The 20,515-nt window shown below is 40.1% G+C and overlaps 2 protein-coding genes across 2 annotated transcripts; one reads left to right on the forward strand and one right to left on the reverse strand.

Moving 5' to 3' along the window:
• Nucleotides 1-388: 388 nt before the first annotated feature.
• LOC111605480 (neuromedin-U receptor 1) lies at nt 389-6,249 on the reverse strand. The gene is made up of 8 exons (XM_023324015.2): nt 6,153-6,249; nt 3,473-3,742; nt 3,245-3,410; nt 3,048-3,180; nt 1,900-2,098; nt 1,586-1,800; nt 1,423-1,533; nt 389-1,366 (listed from the first exon to the last, which is right to left on the reverse strand). Coding segments are annotated over exons 1-8 (1,827 nt in total). The 5' UTR covers nt 6,154-6,249; the 3' UTR covers nt 389-634.
• Nucleotides 6,250-13,318: 7,069 nt separating this feature from the next.
• Nucleotides 13,319-18,222, forward strand: LOC111605577 (neuropeptide FF receptor 1). Its single transcript, XM_023324181.2, has 6 exons — nt 13,319-13,814; nt 13,888-14,053; nt 16,032-16,164; nt 16,227-16,425; nt 17,153-17,376; nt 17,428-18,222. Exons 1-6 carry the CDS (start codon nt 13,319-13,321, stop codon nt 18,220-18,222), a joined length of 2,013 nt encoding a protein of 670 aa, XP_023179949.2.
• Nucleotides 18,223-20,515: the final 2,293 nt, after the last annotated feature.

The raw sequence follows: 20,515 nt of genomic DNA on the forward strand, positions 1-20,515 counted from the left end.
CAGCTTGCCTAATGAGTTGACGTAATTAGTCAAGGGCATGGACATACACGCATACACTCCATCACACACACACGCACACACACACGCACACACACACACACACACACACTCATTCACGCCATTTTTAAAAAATGGCTGATGCGCATTTTACAGCTGTCGCTTGCTAAGCCACTCGAGCGGTTGCCAACGTCTAGACCAAAATAAGAGAAAAAAGAAGCATAAGCGAATTTATGCGTCCGATAGACATCTTAATTGCTGGGGATTATGCTACAGCGGCTGCTGCATTTAGAGACTTGCACGAAATTCATTAGACTGTGGAACCCAATTCGGATGCTGCGCCCCATTAAGAGAGATATGAGCGAGTTATGCGAGCGAAATGTGACTGCTTTATTAGGAGAAAGTGAGACACATGCGAGCAGATCAGTAACGTAACGAATACACATATATATGGCTAAGTATTTGCTAGGAATAGAGTTGGCTCTAAGCTGGCCACAAATTGGAATTATTTATGTTTGTTAGAGTTGTTGTAGTATGTGTGCTGCTGCTGCTGCTGCTGCTGCTGCTCTTATCACAGTTACGAGTACCTGTCCCCTATCTGGAATGGACTGACTGACTAACCCAAGTTGAAGTGTGCTTAGTAAACGACACTTGGCGTTGATGCCTCACTTGTCGGCAGCGCTCGTTGGCCATCAGCGACATCGTTGTTGACGCTTGCCTCCTTCTCCTCCTCCTTCTGCCGGCTACGCCAATTCAATTTGGCTCTGAGACCCTTGAGCGTATTTGAGCGCTTAGCCTTTGCCTTGCGCACTTTGCCACTGCCCGTTGGCTTTGCCCCAGCAGCTGCTGCTGCTGTTGCTGAATCGCTGGCTAGTGCGCCACTCGTCTGTAGCTGTGGCTGTCGTGTGATGCGCGTTAGCTTAACACGTGACCGGGATGGACCTCCAGCGGCAGTCCCGCCCACAGCACTTGATTGAGAGCTCAGCTCGTCAATGGCGCCCATCGCTGTATGCGCGCACTTATGCCGGGCAGCCAGCTCATAATGCTCGTCGGGCCACTGCAGGTCCGCCTCCAGCAGCGAGTGAGCATCGCCCACCGAAGACAATTGTGAAATTTGTGTCTGCAGCGTGCGATGTGGATGTGTTGCGGCTGCTGTTGCTGCAGCAGTTACTGCTGCCGCATCCACTCCTGCCACACGTGCCGCAAACAAATCCTGCCTGCTGCGACTCTGCGTGCTCAGCAATGTGGCATGCGAACTGTTGATCGAACCTCGCTGCAAGCGCTGCGAGTTGCGTGACCCGCCAACTGCAGCCCCATTGCTGCTGCAACCATTCAGTGTAGTCAGAGTCGTGGTGGTTCGCACGCTATCCTACAAAAAGGACAATTACTGACATTAAGAACTTGTTAATTATAGCGTGTGCTTACTGTGTGCAGACGTAGCGAGCCCGTTTGATTGCGCCGCAGTGCGCTATAGTTGTGTGGCAAGCCGTGACCCTGATGCTTGCCAGAGAGACGGAATTGACGCGCCAGAGTGACCTGCAGGTCAGAGTTAACACGGGTTAAGACACCGGCTGACAGCTGCACTCACCTTGAATGCCTCGCGAAACTTGTGACTCATTATGTTGTACAGCAGCGGATTGATGCAGGTGGACAGAAAGTAGAGCACGCCGGATGTATAGTTCAACACATTGAAGACGTCGTTGAACCACTGCGACTCGACGCCAAAGGTGGAGCCGTAGACAGCCATCAGGCGCTGTGCGTGGAAGGGCGCCCAGCAAATGAAGAAGGCAACAGCCACAGCGACTGCAAATCCCAAAAGATGAATTTGTCAGTTGTCATTGAATCATTAATGCCCACGCAGCAGCAGCAGCAGCAGCATCATCCACACACACACACACTCACCCAGCATCCGGATGACGCGCGTCTGGGCGCTGATGCCGCGATTAACATCGTAGCTGCGACGCGGCAGCGCCTGCAGCAGACGACTACGCTTCAGCTTGATCCCGATGAGCACGTACAGCACACAGATAGCCGTCATCGGGCCGCCAAAGAACAGAAAGCCGGACACGGCGAAGACATGTGCAAAAAAGTCGTTATTCATCTGTCAAAAAGTAATGACAATATAATGCGATGCATAAGTATGTCCCTCAGCTTAACAAATACCCTACAGAGAGGCAATATTAATGAGAGAAAAAAGTTGTGCATGCTGCGTAGAAAGTTAAATACCCTTACAGACATATTTTCTGTACACGCTAGCTTAACTAGAATCGAATAGTGGGAAAGGGTATATTGAGCAGGTGAGGGAAATGTTTTCTTTGATATACCGAAAGCTGAATACCCTTGCCCTTACCAAATAAACTGTAGCATGCTGAAAGAGTAAGACTCTGTTTGGCTTGCCGAAAAATCTTTACATATGCATCATCTCTTCTTCTTTCAATCAATTTTCGTTAATCTGATATACTATGTGATATACTAGCCCAACTATATTGCTTCTATATATCTCATATGGAAGATCTATATGCTATAGAAGCCCCTGCTAATTTGCTGGAATTTAAAAGTTGTCAAGTCGTAACCGAAATTTATAAATAATGAATCTAATTAGATACTTAAACAAGCTTTAATTATATAATATAGTGATTCCATCTGATCGACTCACCTCGACATATATGTATATCGCCTCCACTAAGACAGAGCTAATCCAAGTGTCACGCTAATAGCCTTAAAGAGAGACCTGCTAACTAAGCTTACAGACAGGCCATTTTTGACAAACAGTAGTTAACGGCTATAGTGACTCTGCTGCTTAAACTGAGTAAGAATACATATATGTATATACACACATAAATATATATATATATATATGTATCTATATATATATTACTTCATCAAATTATATTATATATAATACTCCTTCCATTAGATTTTACTTCTAATACATCTTAAGCTCTGATAGGCTACAGTTCTTACTAACTATAGTGTCTCCATTATTCTAGCTCTCATACAAAAGTCTCTATTAGGGTATATGGAGTCGGCGTAGTAGTAGCAACATTTACCGTACATGATGAGCCCGGACTCTGTGTGACTACAGAGAATTGAATGGCCTGCGGCAGGGCGAGCAACAGGGCGGCTATCCAAATGGCAAAGATGAACTTGATGGCACGCGAAAGTTTGGACATGGTGTGCTGCCTAGTAGGAATTGACATCAATCAAGTGCTATGGGCAGGGCCAAGGCCAGCGCGGGGTCACTCACCTGAACGGATGGCAAATGGCAATGTAGCGCTCCACGGTGAACGAGGTGATGGTGAGGACGGTGGCATTGGCCGCCGTCTCGGACAGCACGCTCTCCAGTATGCAAATGCCGTCTGAGAAGGGATAGTTGTCTGGGTGCCAGAGGTTATACAGATCCTGGGGCATGCCTGTAAGCCAAAGGATTAGCCAGCTATGACACAATGATATTAGACTGCCGAATGCTACCGACCCGAGCACAGAAGTATGAGATCCGATATGGCCAAATTGAATAGATAGAAATTTGTGGCCGTGTGCATGAAATTATTCCTCGAGATGACAATGCAGGTGATTAGGTTGCCCAGCACGCCGGCGACAAAGATGAGGGCATAGCCAATGCTGAGCGTGGCTAATAGACCCATGTGGGTGGCCATTGCGTGCGAGTGCGTCTGATTAGTCAACAGATCGTGCGGCTCCAGTCCCTGCAGCAGCTCCGTCAAGTTGTCCGCTGATATGTTCAGCACTTGGGTTAAATTCAAAAGGAATTTCTCATTGTGAAACAATTGCAGCTCAGACAAAGGGGGCGTGTCCGCGCCCACGCTCGACACAGTTGCGCCCAGCAACATGGCTGACATAGCTCTCTCTCTCTGTCTGTGTGTGTGTGTGTGCGTGTGTGTGTCTTTGGCAGCTAAAGTGTCATTTGTGTGCTCAATTGGACTGACTGAATATGTAAAGTAGATATATGCCAATTGATATATTAGATATGTAAACTGAGTTTTTGCTTAAAGGCGACGCCTTAGCGTTATGCAAAATGCATATAAAATTATATTGTGTCTGCTAGCTGCAAAGCCAATAACATTTTCATAATGCGCAAAGTTTGCGCATTAAATTTTCATTAGCAGCGGCGGGCGGCACTTTCGTTGATCAATTCATCAATTAAATATTAGCCAGGTAAACCAGAGCGAGCTAAGCAATTCGTAGCTTCCACAATATCCTTCAATGCATTTGCATAATAAAGCGACATTTAATTGGCTAGCAACAGACGAGCTCACTGATAGTGGCCAATGGAAGACTGACTGTTTTCTACATATATAGGCATATATATATATATGCATATATATATATATATATATAATTTTACACTTTTGAGGTTTTAAGGCTCACTCAGATTGGTTTTTTGTGCGTTCGATCGTTCGTTCGTCCTTCCGTTCGTCCATACGAAAGACATTTAGCCGGTATGAAAGACTGAGACTTGAAATTAGAAATATATACTAGTGGATACCCTTGTCTAATAAAGTGATACGCCCCCTAGACGCGTGGCAAATCACAAAATAAATCTGTATCTTAAAATTTCGAATATTCAGCTACTGTTGGCCTACTCTATTGATGCACTTTAAACAATAAAGGTACGTTAAGGGCGTGGTACCCTGCATTTAGCAAACTTTTGCAGCCTAAGCAGCAAAGTTACATTAATTTCCTGTAGACTTCTTCTAAAGATTGCCCAATTTTGCATGTCAAATCGAGAAATGGCGCAATAAACTTACTCCTTTTATTTGCCAAAAATTTTATATAAATAAATTTATATATATAATATATATATATATAATATATATATATATATATATATATATATATATATATATATATATATATATAGCGGAAAATAGCTATCTATACCTTTAAAATTTTTGGAGTCATCAGACCGTGAGTAAGTTTAATGCAGTCAGTCGACCTCCCGACTCTAAACTATTGTAAACATGCTCATATATTATATATATAAATAAATATATATATATATATATATATATATATATATATATATATATATATATATATATATATATATATATATATATATATATATATATATATATATATGTGTATATTATTCAATTTTTTTTATGTTTTTAATATTTATGCGCACTGCATACGTTATTTTTCAAGAATGCTGTCGAATTGGATTGTTTGGGCCAGAACGGGTTTCGTTTGTGTTAGCTTCATTTTTGGCTTTTTATTAACTACTAATATATCGAGTTGGCGTTTTATTTGTTCATCTGTTGCCCATTGATTGGACAGCGGCTTCAGCAAGGCCAAAAAGTCATGTTGTATCGGTTCGTATCGCGAATCGCATCCATAAGTTATGCGAAGCACTGGAATTTGGATTTTTGCTTTGTTTTTGGAAAGTTTTTGCATATGAAATTTATTACATTTGTTTTGCTTATTTTTCTCAATTTTGTCCGGCCTTCACTCAGCAGCAAGTTTGCAACAAATAGCCGACTTCAGCCTGATTTGCTAGATAACATTAGCTTCCGAAAGAGCGAAAACAAATCGCTAATAAATGCCAGATGTTATCAAGAAAATAAATTTTAAATCAAAATATATTAAGTGGAAATTTTAATTGGATTTGCATTTCTTTCTAATGGCCGCTGGAAACATTTGTGTATTTGTGTATCGTTCACTTATTCACAATTAATAATGAATTCATTGTTGCTGATCTCTTCGCGTTGCTGCTGGAAATTGTTTATGCATTTAAAACACGTTTAATTGAAATTTATTAAATGTTGCCCGCCACATTTTTATGCATTCAGCTTTTTGCATTCGTCTTTTGATTATTTTTTATAGCTTTGAACTGCTTTTGATATTGTTTTGAGTTACTTTGCGAGCAATGCACTTTGTTTATCTGTTTCTGCTGCTTCTTCTGCTTATTTGATAAATATATATAAATATTTATTTATATATATATATATATATTTATTCACTTATTTGGAATTCTGCCCGTAGGCGCTTATTAGTAACAATTCGCTAAAAGCTCAATTATTAACTTATTAACAAGCTTTATGGCCATACATCAATTAAACAATTCTTTTTAGGCATTGGAATCTGCGTGTAGCATATTTAAATATTTTAATAATTTTTCTTCTTTTTCTTATTACTTGTTTTTCGAATTTATAGCGTATACGACGCGTCACGTTCCGTTTCGGCAGCCGGGCCACGAGCTGGTCGACAGCGACAGAACAACTGTCCGCAGCATCCGTTTAACAGCGACTGATTTTTTTGTTAGCCCAAAATCTCTGGCAGCAGACGTTAACAGGGCGACGCAACAGTGGCTGTTAGCGCTTGGCAGCACAGCAAGAACTACCGGTTGCTTTTAGTCGTATTCTGCGACGGCGCTCTCTCTCCCTATCTCTCTCTCACTCTCTAGCTATCTGTCTCTCTCTACGCGTGGAATAAAAATGCAAATACTTAATATTGTGGCATGCACTTAATCTTATTTAGGGTCCTCTTTAAGTGTTTGAGGCTGGCTGATTACGTGCATTTCAGCCAGAACCTTACTAATGATGACCTTTAGCCTCTCTAATGACCGCACTTCCAGCCAACTCGAAATGGATTCAATTAACTATAAAAGACTTCTTATTAGGCTCATAAATGTTTCCGCAGCCATTTCCAGCTTTTAATTGAGTTAAGCTATTAAGTACTTAAAGCCAAACGCCTTAAAAATTTTCAAAATTAAATCGATTTTGTTTATGTGACTCTTCATTAAGAATGTATACAGCTAAGATAAGTCAACAGTTGGGCTGAGAGCACCGCAGGCGGAAACGTCCTTCAAGCACTTCAAGTCGCTGTTGATGGTTTTTCCCTTTTCAAGATGGTCGATACGGTTGCCATAACCTTGACAGTCGACTCAGGCCACGCAGATGACGATCGCTTTATTTGTGGTGGAAATGATGAAGCCATTTTTCAGCCATTGTCTTATACTCGAAATCATCAATTTAACATTGCCTTGGGTAGATTGTGAGCTCGGGATGCCAACCCTTTTTAAACTAAATCAATATTCATGCTCGTTAAGTCCAAGATGCTGCTTATCCTTATCCTTAGACGCTTAGCTATCTTGATCAACTTCACTTTGGTTTCATTCAAAATTACTTTGAGAACTTTCTTGAGCTTTTTTGAAACTTGATTCGATGCCCATTTGCCCTTGTTTAATCCTAGCAAAACACTTCTCAATCAAGCGTTGAACTTACGAACATTTCAGCTCAAATTTGATATATGAAATAAATATATCTAATACTCGGCTTACTCTTTGAGAACAGACAGCTTCAATAGATCAACGTTTTAATCTCTCTCACCAATGGCAGAGCTATCGAAATTGAAATATAAGAATGCCTTGGAATAGACACAGAGAAAGAGAGGCGAGTGAGTGAGGGAGTGCGAGTGAAGTTGAATTGCTGACCAGTTGAATGGCTAACAGGGATTGGCGTGTGCCCATTTTATGGCCTGTAGTTGGTAAGATTTTATGGGCCCGCTGGGCGCTTGTTAGCTCAGCCAGTTTAATGGGCGTGTGCCAGAGAATCTATCATAGCTTTACGGCTCATAAAAGCTAAGGCCTAGTTCATATAAACACATAAATGTTGTTATTTGATGCGATTGAGGAATTGCGTGCGAATGACAAGGGCAAATAAATCAAATTCATCGCATGCATTCGATTTCACAATCTTTATGCAAATAATGCAAAAACAATTTGAACGGGGCTGGGGGCCACTTAATCAAAAATAGAAGACCTAAACAAACAGTAGGCGCTACAGATGTTGAGATAGATGTTTAGCAGCTGGCCGCATACCCAGCCTGGATGGCTCGTGTATCCTTTTCAACGCCAAGGCAAACACATACACAGCACGTGCCGAGAGACACACTCAAACCCCCTAGCGAATTGTCAGCTGTCGCTTTTCAATTTTCAAGTTGTGCTCAGCTTTTCTTGCGCTCAAGTCAAAGAATTCGTTTGTTTTCTTTACGAACAACAGGCGAACAACATGACATCAGCCCGGGACGACCAACTGGGTGATGTTTTCTTTATTTCTATTATTATTTTTCTTTTTTTTTTTGGTGTTTTTCTTTTTGAAGTTTCGCTATTGTCGCTGGGTAGTTGGACAGTAGTTGCTGCTGCCAGTGGCTGGAGGCGAATTTTTGTGCAAGTTTCCAATTCATTTAGTTTTATTGCAAGCCGAGTCGAGTCGCGTCGCATAGAGTCGTGCGGGGCCAAAAGTCATTTGCAGTTCGACCAACCCGTTGGCCATTGCCATTTCTTATCGGGCACGCAACGCACTTAGCAAAGGTATATTAAGATTAGCATATACTTAAATATTTATAAATATATTTCTTTCGAATTACACTAGCTAACCTGGCAGCAGTGTTCTGTAATAGCGCTACTCCTCAAATGATGTCCAAATAGTTAAGTTGTTCAACTTCAATCCTTTTCCAGGAATTGGAGAATTCTAAATTTGTGTTGACTTCTAAGAAATGAGCATACTTAGAGGCTGTTGCTGTTGTCAGTTTAGTCAATTATTGTCATGTTTTCTTTTCCTGTTTAAATTTCCATACAATTCATCTCATCTGCATAGCCGAAGCAGTCAAGGGTATTTGGCATGACAGGCAAAAAAAATTGCTTTTAATTGTTTTTATTTTACCTTTTTTGGGATAAATTAATTTTCTGTTATTTTTGTATTTCTTTTTCGATTTATTTGACTCTCGCACGCGGGGCAACAAGTCATCGTCTTGGCTTTTGTGAGTTTTCATTCTCTTTCGCTAGCTAATTGTACTCTTCGATTAGCTATTGAACCGCACATTACTGCATGGCCTTGCCCATAATTGGATTCCATATAGAAAAGAAAAGAGTCGGAAATTCTGACAGCGGCTTCATTTGATTAAAAGCCTGTCCGCAACTTCACGCCCAAATAGAATTGCTGGCATTCGGTGCGTATGAGTAAGGAGCAAAAAAAAACGAAAAATGAATTCACAATGAAAATGAAAAGTTCACTGAGCTCGAGTGCGCCTATTCAATTAGGTGTTACTCACAGTAGACTCTCCAAGCTTGGCCAAGTTATCGTTATCGTTATTGTTATCGTTTAACACACTGCACTCGTCAATCAAGATAAGCGCCCGAAAGGACCATCCACACTGCGGTCGACCCTTTTTGATTTAAGCCCCGCAATTTAAGCAGCTCACAGCCAGCACAGCTGCCCACGCTGGGTGGTCCACATGTGCCAAGTGCTCACTGCTCACTGCTCACTGCTCGCCAATTTATGCTAATCAGTCTCTGCCCTGGCTGACCACAGACTTTGTCGCAGCAATTACAATTGAATTGCCAGCAGCCAAAGCCGGACAAGGTGGCGCAATACCCAATTAAGTAGTGCCAGCAACTGCTCATATAAATTGTGTTCGCATTTTCTCTAGCTTATCTTATCTGCATATCTCATGAATAATCCATGGCCAAAAAACAGATTAAGGGCTGTGATTACTTGCGCCACATTCAGCTGAGATGTGCCTGATATGACCACATATACACAACAGCTGTGGAAGTGGACATGCAGATAGCCTAATGGAAATGCTTGGTATAAAAACATTTGTTTGCTCAGGATATTTTGGAATTATAGCTAATGACTGAGAGTTATGAAATTTTAATGGCAACTGCAACTCAAGAGGCTTTTCGTAGTTGAGTCAAAGCTGTGCATGCTCCAACTTAGATTTGTCGTAAATATTTTAATGTAGATATATAGATAGTTTAGTTTTATACTCATTCACAAAGTGAAGCGTATATTGACTTTGTACTATGTCCTTCTTGCTGTCCGTCTGTCTGTTTGTCCGCCGATCTGTCCGCTCGTCTTTATGTTCGTCCATCCATTTACCTATCCCTATGAATGCACAGCATTTCCCAACTATTGTAACTAGAGACTTGAATGTCTTCAGATCTTATCGAGAAGCGACCTAGGGACGTGGCAAATTAGGAATTACTCCATATTCCAGTCCTACAGATAGAAATTTATTTCAAATTAAATAGATATATACTTCTACTAACTATACTAACCCTAATCGAACCATATTCTATGAACAGCAAATTCTATGTAAATTAAGTTCACATGGCGCAGCTCAGCTCAAGCATCAACCGAACAATCTTCAATTTTATTACACTTTCAGCTGTGCTTCTATCTAGTTCTTACTCTTGAGTAGCCTTGCCTTGCTGCTGGATACTTTGATCAAATGTTTATTTACACAGAAAAGCGTAAAATTTTCATTTCACAAATTTATGCTTGAGCAATTTGACTCAAACCATATTTGGGGGTGTAATTATGAGCCGATGACAAAGTGTTCACGGTATTCGCTCACAGACATAACCACAAACCGTATGGCTATAATAGTAGCAGAAACTGGAGAAATCCGCTTTAAAGCCACAAAATGACGTTCGCAGCATTTCAAGGGGAATTCACGGGTCTAAACAAACACCGCAAATCTGTGGCTGGTCGAGCCAAAGATTAATACGCGGTCGTCAGTTGTCCTCAAAAATCCTGCGAAAGGGAGTGCAGAGAAAAAAGTGACATTTGTTTTGGTATTTTATGGCCGCTCAGACTGACTGCTGTCAGACTGGAAAGCCGACTGCGGCTTGGATTTCGCGTGAGTTTTGATTGTTTCGCTTGGGGCTGTCTGGCTGCCAGAGGAAAACCAGTTGAACGTCAATGGGCGGCGGCGCCTGGGCCAATAAATATTAAAAGTAATTGTTAGTGACTTGGCCCATTTGACATTTCAATATAATGCTAAATATGCTTGTTCCACTTTTAATTCAATTCCATTTCATTGAATTGCACACCATTTATGGTACTAGCGCTTTATTACGTATACGTCACGTTAGACGAGGGCCTATCTTAGCGTCTCTATCAGTCGAATTGCTTTAGCTCAAGGTAAAGTACATGAATTTATGAATGAAATTATGCAACAAAAGCCATTCACAGCTAGAGCGAGAGCGACAACGAGAGCGCTAGCAACGCTTAACAGGACTTGACGCGACTGTTAGCTAACAGCTGTTAACGCTTAACAGCCGAGCGTCTGCCACGCGGAAACTCAGTCTAACATTGACTGCGCTGCCAAACGGACGTGTGCGGGCCGACAGAAAGTTAAGAAAAAGTGAAACAGTTGAAGCGCGAGTTTTGAATTAACTGAAAAATTAATACAAATATTTGAATAATACAATATAATAAAATGATTTCAAGAAAATTTAATAAAAAGTAATAAAAGTGTATAAATTATTATTGACAGCCTTTTTGAAATTATCCTATTCAAAGTCATAAACTGCTTAAGATATTATCGCAGAAGCTGCTATTGTGTGCAGGCATTGTTATAGCTCGGCAACGAATATAGCTCTAGCAACAGCGTAGCGTTTAGCTAAGGATGTAAAGTGATATCAACAATTGTTGCCTTCAGGCGCGACTTCTCGTTAAACCAACTTAAGTGACGGCAAATAAAATCAAATCGTTTTTAATGGCCTTTGTCATTTGAACGCAGTTCGGTAAGCTGAATTTTCATGTTGACTAACTGCACTTAAAGCCAGTCTGAGCCACAGCACTTGACGTGACCGTGCCCAACAACCAAATATCTGGCATAAGTCAAGAAATCGACAGACAATTATTATAAATCGAATTGCAATATATAGGCAGGAGAGAGAGAGAGAGAGAGGCAGGAAGAGAGTGTGAAATATTTGTTTTGGGCTCTTTCGGTTGGCCTAGTTAACATTTACGCCTGATTGGGCAACTAAATTATTCCATCAACCAATATTTACAACGTCGCAATATTTCCTCAATGACAAGCCCCAAATGTCCCTTTTGCGGCCTAGCACACATTGGAAAGGTTTCGCAATTGAACAACAGAATTTCAAGAAATATCCGGTTTTTGCATATGCGTCTGATAAGAATAATTATGACTCATTTGTTTTTTAAATACTCAAAAATTAAATAATATCATGGTTGATTCTCAGAACTGACAAGTGATTGAAATATAATGGTAATTACTTCCAAGTAAGCAATTGAAACTATTTTTTAAAGAAATCATAACGACAATTCTATCAAATTTTGATCAGACAACGAATCCAATAAAAATCAATAAAGTTGAGCAAATCGAAGCATTAGAAAATTTTTTTCTTACAGTCAGTCAGTTAGCTAGAAGTCAATGTTTCAGCTTCTCCTGTCCCCCAGCAGTTCTCTTTATCGCATAGCTCTTGAGTAGAAGCATTTAATATTCGAACTTATTTCGTTTTTAGCAAAGCCATTGATGATTCCGTGAAGCATTTGCCTTAGTGTCACTTCAGATAGTGAAAGCTTTGCGGCTTTCGTTGTTGTCCAATTTTTCAAGAAAATGCTGCTGGACGTTAGCTAAATGTATGCAAAAGGTTTTCGAATTCAAGGTGAGCTGTAAATATGATTAATGCCCAGAGGCTCGTTTGCGTCCCACATGGCTGTATTTTTGCAGGTTCACAAGTTCGACTCCTGTGCTATGCTGCTGGCAGCTGTTAGATTTACGTATGCATATTGTCAACGTGCCAACGAAATAATGAGTGAATTATGAGCTCAAATTGCCATTTATCACAGACGCTTTAAAATATGTGAGCCCAGGGCTTAAATATAGATGGATACCCGATAATATTTTAGCAAACCAGCTCGTGTGTCGGAAACTTTTCCCTCACCATGTTGACCATAAATACAAGAAAAGTTTGGAAACAGCAAACAAAAAGGGGCGAAACTATGCCAACAACTCGTGCTCACAACTTGGCTGAGTAAATGCCACCTATTTATAGTCGAACAAAATTGCGAATAAGCCATAAAATTTCCGCATGAATTTCTATCAGTTAAAGTGTCACATAAATTGCGCAGTTGTGATTCTGGCAGCAGCTCGACAAGGCCAGGTGGGAGAGCCACCTGTTGTAATCAGAAAGTCTCATCAGATCGGGGCAGGAGTCACTCGCAGTTGGGCAGATGTTCGAAGTATTTTTGGAAAACAATTTAAATTCATGCTTGAGACTAATGACTTTTAATGTTGTTGTTTGCTTTACAGGCGAATGCACAATTTTTTGTGGTTTTTTTTTGGTTTTTGTGTTCGGCTTAGGTTTCTTTCGGGGCCTGTCGTCTGGCTGCCGCGCTTATCAGCCATGTGCACAGCCAGCACGTCAAACATAACCATAAGCGCGCGCAGCAACAGTCACAACAGCAGACTATATTAATAACAGTGTTAAGGGCCAGCACACCCGAGCCGCCACGCATTAATTGACAACGGGGACAACAACATGAGGCAAAGCGTTGACTTTGCACTTGCCAGCAGCAATGACGACGATGATGGCCTCAATCAATCATTCATGGCTCATACGTTGCCAAATGGCAGGCCCAGTCTGAGTGTCGGTCTCGGTCCGAGCCGCAGCTCCAGCCCGGAGCTGTTCTTGCTGCACAACGACAAATTTCTAACACATGTCGCTCAAATGCTGAACATGACGACCGAGAATCTAACAAATCTGCTAACAGCAAACAGCACAAATGGCACAACAACATTGGCAACAGCAACAGCAACAGCAGCAACGGCAGCAACAACAACTATCGCGGACAACTGGGAGGAGTCGCCCACGCTGCTCATTTTCCTAACTATTTGCTATGCGCTTATCTTTGTGGCCGGCGTGCTGGGCAACCTAATCACCTGTATTGTCATCTCGAGGAACAATTTTATGCACACGGCCACCAATTTCTATCTGTTCAATTTGGCCGTCTCCGATTTGATTCTGCTCATCGCAGGTAAGTCTTGATGAATGCCATGTGGCTAACGCTGCGTATGCTTAATGTGCTCTGCTTCCGGACATCTCGTTAGGCATACCGCAGGAACTATACGATTTGTGGTGCCCCGACTCCTACCCCTTCACGGACGGCATCTGCATCGTCGAGAGCGTGCTCTCCGAAATGGCAGCCAACGCAACGGTGCTAACCATCACGGCGTTCACCGTCGAGCGCTATATTGCCATCTGCCATCCGTTTCGGTAAGTGTGCGGGCGTGTGTTGGCTCTAAGATAACAACTAATTAGCCACAGCGACAGCGCCAGTGTCTATAATTTATATCCCTTAACATAATATAGGCACGCTTAATTAATCCCCAAATCTATTTATGATATTTATTGCTTTTTACCACTTACAATATTACATTTCGAAATTATTTCATTGCATTTCATGGGCTTGTAATTAATGCCAAACTCGTCTAGATGCTATCGAGCACACAATAAATACCTTTAATATAGTTTTTACAGTTGTTATCAAACATAATGAATATCTATCTATATGGGCAGATATCTTCAACCAATTCCAATTGTCTGCTTTATTAAATGGAAGCAAACAAACACAAAAATCAATTTGATTCAATTTGTTTTTCCTTTTGTTTTCCTCTGCAGTTTTTCTAGCCGCGGGGGCTTAAAAAACTTTCAAAGTTTTTCTCCTTTTTATTTGAACATTTTAATTAAAAAGGCAAATAGAAAAAATATTTATCAGAGCTTTATATGTTTGTGCTGAAATGTATTTTTATCTTATACATTTTTTTATGTGATCAGCAGATTCTTTTGAAGCGGGTTTAGATATTTAAATTAAATTCAATAGTGAAGCGCATTATCGTATCTTATGTTGCTAGATGTTTCCTCAATGCGACTTAAAAAAGTTTAAGTACTCTCTGCTGCTTGACTTGCTTCTAGTTTGTGCAACATTTAGTATTTAAACTTACTTTGCTATAGGACAAGCAACAAAATTCTTGAACCAATATTAGCTTTATATTGTTACAAAAAGTTTCTGATTCTGGGATTAAAAACTTTTTCTGAAATTTTAAAGGAGTTGCTTTAAAAAAATTTAATATATATTAAATTTAATTTATTTATTTCAATTACAATGTATTATAAATAGTTAATTATATTTCAAGTAAAGGCTAATACCTAAACCTTTTCTACTTAGATATTCAGATATAATAATAAAACAAGGTTATCCCTGTGATTATGCACTCTTCTTCCGTACACAAAGAGATATAATGAGAATTGCTATTTATTTTAGTAAATGTTACCTCTGCCTCGCCTGACCGGAGAGTCTAGACAGCTTTGCTCGTGCTTACTTATATAATGTAGTTACAGGACTACAAATGATTAGAATGGCTTAATAAATGTTGCTTAACTATTTCAAGTTAAACTTTAGAGACCTGTCATGACCTGGTCGCTGCTGGTTTCTGATTTAGATTCAGCACGTCAAAAATATTTGCTAAAATTTTAAATTGATTATAAATAATAAAATAATAAAATTTTAATTTGATTATAAATATGTGTTTATATATGATATAAATATAAAGGAAGGCCTAATGCGAAGGTCTGAAAACAACTTTTAAAAGCGATTTATGAGAATGAACTTGGCTATTCTGCTGTAGATTATGACCACAAAAATTACTTTAAGCCATTTCAATAGATTCCTTTGAGCTGAACGATGTTAGCAGCAATAAAACAATTTAGGTAACAATTAGGTTTATTTGTTATTGGCAAAAGTGGCAAGTTCTTTGAAGAGTTCAAAACTAAACAGGCAAAGTTCCTTAACGCAATTCCCAACTGCTGTACATGATAACGCAGAGCTGGCGCCTCGTTCATCAGTTTAAGACTGTTGAAGCTGGGCTGCATGCGGAATGCAGACTTAAGACTTGATTGAACAGCAGCACTAGCAAACTTAGCTAAAATGTATTTCTTAAACTGCCCATAAGGAGTTAAGTTTATTAAAATATGAATGCATCTAATGGAATCCATCCATATATAAATAGTAAAATCTAAGATAATCTAGGGTATACGCACTGCGGCACTCGATAGTTAATTCCCTTTCCGCGTCGTAGCCAAAAGTTTATGATTTGAACACACAAACACACTTACACACGAAGTGATTCGATGAGTGCTCTTAGGTCAGGTTATTGGCTATTCGTGTTATATAAATTGAAAACAACATTTACAGGCAGCACACCATGTCCAAGTTATCGCGTGCCATCAAATTCATCTTTGCTATTTGGCTGGCGGCCTTTCTGCTGGCGCTGCCACAGGCCATGCAGTTCTCGGTGGTTAACCAGGGTAATGGCTACTCCTGCACGGTACGAGTACAAACGTTAGCTTAATTGCCCATCAAGCCACAACTTTATACTCCGCTTTGCAGATGGAGAACAACTTTTACGCGCATGTTTTCGCCGTCTCGGGCTTTATATTCTTCTGTGGACCCATGACGGCGATCTGTGTGCTCTATGTGCTGATTGGCATGAAGCTGAAGCGTAGCCGCTTGCTGCAGTCGCTGCCAAGACGCGCCTACGATGCGAGTCGAGGCCTAAACGCGCAAAGTCGCGTCATCCGAATGTTGGGTAAGTGCGGGCCGAGCTATCCGTTTGATTGATTGATTGAATTCAGCAGACACTTTTGCGCTGTCTAACTTTTTTCATGCACTCTAAGAAAATGCTGAGAATTATCTTGATCAAATTTATTTGATTATATTTTTAATTGATTTAATTCTAAAAAATTCTTAAAATATTTTGTAACAACATTTTTTATTATTTAAATTTTTTAAATATATTTTTTTAAACATTTTTATAAAATATTTAAATTTAAAAATTTTACGTACTTATTATCCTTGATATAATTTTTATATATTTAATTGAGTTTAATTTAATTTATTTAATTGACTAAAAAATTTTGTTTATTATTTCATTTTAAATTATTTAATTTGTAAATTTTGTATTTTTTTTGTATATTTTTTTATAAATTTTTAAATTTACAAAATATTTGCATTTTCTATCATTTTTAATTCTGGCTCTTTACGCTTTTTCTCTGAGTGTAGCAACGCCCAATTGGAAATTAATGTCAATAGACACACACATACACACTCTTTCCATACTCACACCCTCAGTCATTACACACCTAGAAAAGCGCCGCAAAGTGGGCGACGCACTTTGAAAACTTTACGCAATGATGCGCATACGCCATGTGAGCCGTCGTATTTGCCCACTCATATAGAACCTCTGCCCCGTCTAATTCAGCACTGAGACAGAGGATATGCTAAGCATTTGATAAACCATTCTACCCTCTTTGCAGTAGCTGTAGCCGTTGCCTTTTTTCTCTGCTGGGCGCCCTTTCACGCCCAGCGCCTGATGGCTGTTTATGGCGTTTCGCTGATTAATGTTTGCCGTTGTCGCGATGCCTTCAACGATTATTATCACATACTACATTATACATCCGGCGTACTTTACTTTCTGTCCACTTGCATCAATCCGCTGCTGTACAACATTATGAGCCACAAGTTTCGAGAGGCATTCAAGGTGAGTTGAGCTGCCAATCTTGCGGTATTTTTGCTTTAATTTGCTTTCCAGATCACACTAACACGTCAGTTTGGTCTGGCACGCAATCAGCAGCAGCACCAATACCACCAGCACAACTACAGTGCACTGATGCGACTGCAGGGTTCGATGCGGCTGCAGCCCGTCAGCTGCAGCAACAACAACAATGCCCTGGAGCCGTATGGATCGTATCGCGTGGTTCAGTTTCGCTGTCGCGATGCCAACCATCAGCTGTCGCTGCAGGATAGCATTCGCACGAATACCACAACCACAACTATTAATAGCAGCAGCCTGGCTGCTGTCGGTGGTGCAGGTGCCAGCGGCAGTGGTGGCGGTGGGGCTGCTGCTGTTGTTGCTGCTGGCAGACGTCTACGCAAACAGGACTTGTATGCTACGCCGACGGGCAGCGCCGTGCCGCATCGCTTGCTGCAGACGCAAAGCTCGCGGCTAAGTGATGCCAATACGCACGCATTGCTGGACCCGGAAGTGGTTGAAGTGGCTCGTAGCCATTGTACGCCGGCACGTGCCAAACGCACGCTGCTAGCCACCAGCAATGGCGCCTTGTTGGTGGCCACTGCCCAGCCCACAGAGGAGCCACAGCCCCCAACGCGCCTAAAGCTCAGCCGTGTAATCAGCCGTCGCGACGAGCCGGCCTACAGTGGCAGCAGCAGCCTGCCCGACCAGGAGACTCCCAGCACAGGTAATGCCAGCACAGACAGCGAGGTGGGCAAGTTTCCATGGCGCAAGAAGCGCAAGAAGCAAAACGTGGCAAACAACAATGAAACGGTCAACGGCAGAAATGGCTATGCCACGCCCAAATCGCTGTGATAAATGAAAGGCGCCAGCTCTGCTAGTGGTTAGATAGCAAATAAATGTTTATAAATAGTTCGATTCAGATAGTTATATATATATATATCTATATAAATGTATAGTGAGTTAATGTTAACTAATTGTTTCATATAACTATTGTGGCAAAAGTATTTTATGGTCGAGGCCTTGTCTAGCTTTGCCTTTCGTTATCCAGACTTAAGTACAATTTAGATTTAAAGTTCAACTTGTCTTAAATAAATGTAATGTTAATTGAAATGATTATTGTTGCTGTGGATATTAAAGTCTATTAGCTGTGTGAACCGTGAACTATCTTTTCGCCTGAACTGACAGCTAAATGGCTGTGTATTTGAGCTGTTGAAATTGTATATATATATATAATATATTTATATGTTTGTCTAATTTTTAGCTACTACATAAAATCGTTAACACATACACCAAATTTACTCTCTCTCTCGCTCTCTTCCATTTTTGTTAACTTCAGCTTGAACTTTAGCTATTTTCTAGCCAGATATTGCACCTCAGCAAGCCACTTAGACTCAACTAAACATTTTTATAAAAATATTTAATATTTTTACTCACTTTTTTACTTCTTTCTAACTAAACATTTTTATAAAAATATTTAATATTTTTACTCACTTTTTTGCTTCTTTCTAACACTTTGCTTTTCTATCACACTTTCACTTAAAGCCAAATCAGCTAGGGTCAGAAAAAGTGCTTTGCATGGCAATTTATGGGCTGCATTAGCTGGGCCCAGACAATTTATGCCCAGCTAATATCAGTTGCAAGTGACGAACTGACTCTGCAACACACAAGTGCTTAAGCGCCACACATAAATTAACTGTTTAAGCGGCAACAAGTATATATACAGCAAATAAAGCTGCATCAAAAAAAAAAAAAACAAAAAACAAAATGAAAATAAATGAAGAGGCTTTTTCCTTTATTATCCTTAAATACACTGCCAGCAGCAGCAGCAGCCAGCAGGCAGCTGCAACCAAAGCCGCATCGAAATCGAAAGAACAATTCGTTTTTTCTCCATCTTCTCTTTCAATAACAGCTGCTTAAAGGCAGTTTCTTTTTTTGCCAATGCTTTTGGCAGTTACTTTTTGCAAAGTTTGCTTTGGCTTCCTGCCTTTGGGGAATTTATAAAGCTGTGGGATAAGGCTTAGTACTTGCACTTGTCAGCTGGCAAAGTGCAAGGTATATCTACGCTTTTCTTTTGTGATATTCAATATTTTTTTTACTGAGAAAAACTCCTACACGAAATACCAAGGCAACATTAGTTGCTCTAAAAATAAGCATTGTCAAGTAAAGTATATAAAAAGTCTTTAAACACATTTTTCATCTTTATTTTTTGCTATAAAAACGTATTTTTAACATATTGTTAAAAATACAAAAATTGACATAATATTTGAACTCCAAATTTATAGCAGCGTCTGGAGAGCATTCGAGACTCCATTTAACAGTTGATTAACTTAACATAAAATCAAATTCAGTTTGCATATTGCCAGAAGCACTTCTTAAACGTAATGCAGATGCCAGCAGCTAAGTCTGTTGGCAACATGTTTTCTCCATTAAATTCACTTTTCACTTTTGACAGCCAGTCAAATTTTGAACGATGTTGAACGGCGTGCAAAGTCTTTGAACTGTAAGACATCATCGAGATTTTTTCAGCACTAAAATTGCTTTTCCGGTTAGTCTCTGTGATCAATCAAAATGCAAAAAGTAGTCATAAAAATGTCAGCCAAAAGCCTTAAAGTCTCTGCTGCTATGTATACCCATTGAAAATGAGTGAAGTTGGGTAGATTGTTTTATGCAACTGTTATTCCTTGAGCTCTATCGAAATGTAGTTCGCTGTAACTATATCTTCTTCGAATCATACAAAAATTTAATTTAATATTAGTTTTTAAAGCTCGTAGACTACAACTCTTGGGTTGTATAACAAATATATCTTGTATTAGTGTCTAGCAGTTAGCTTATTTTCTGAAACAGTGAAACTTAAGGCAGCTCTCATTCATGCAAATTCAATTTCAGTTTTTTTGTGTCAAGGCTAGAGACTTTCTTCAGAAAGTTAAGCTTAGTTAAGCTCTGACACACCGTCAGGATGTCTCCAAATTAATTTAACGTGGCCTCTTCCCATCGGGGATTACAAGCACGGTTAGTATATACAAGCATATTATACAGGGGCTTAAGTACGCGGCTCTAGCAGGCGGCTACTTCCGACATCGATATTGCTTTTGAAAGCTTAAATGTTTTCTGAGCTAGACAAACGACAGGTGTCTACCAGTTGAAT

This window comes from Drosophila hydei, unplaced genomic scaffold, assembly GCF_003285905.1.
Source record: "Drosophila hydei strain 15085-1641.00,03,60 unplaced genomic scaffold, DhydRS2 tig00000290-arrow-arrow-pilon, whole genome shotgun sequence".
In the NCBI taxonomy this organism is placed as follows: domain Eukaryota; kingdom Metazoa; phylum Arthropoda; class Insecta; order Diptera; family Drosophilidae; genus Drosophila; species Drosophila hydei.

Bases quoted from the DNA above. Each gene is read 5' to 3' on its own strand.
- LOC111605480 (XM_023324015.2), bottom strand. The intron at 3,411-3,472 runs GTCGGTAGCATT...TTTGGCTTACAG, and splicing joins TCTCATACTTCTGTGCTCGG to GCATGCCCCAGGATCTGTAT. The intron at 1,801-1,899 runs GTGAGTGTGTGT...TGGGATTTGCAG, and splicing joins GCGCGTCATCCGGATGCTGG to TCGCTGTGGCTGTTGCCTTC.
- LOC111605577 (XM_023324181.2), top strand. From the start codon at position 13,319: ATGAGGCAAAGCGTTGACTTTGCACTTGCCAGCAGCAATGACGACGAT. The intron at 16,165-16,226 runs GTACGAGTACAA...TCCGCTTTGCAG, and splicing joins GTAATGGCTACTCCTGCACG to ATGGAGAACAACTTTTACGC. The intron at 16,426-17,152 runs GTAAGTGCGGGC...CCCTCTTTGCAG, and splicing joins TCGCGTCATCCGAATGTTGG to TAGCTGTAGCCGTTGCCTTT.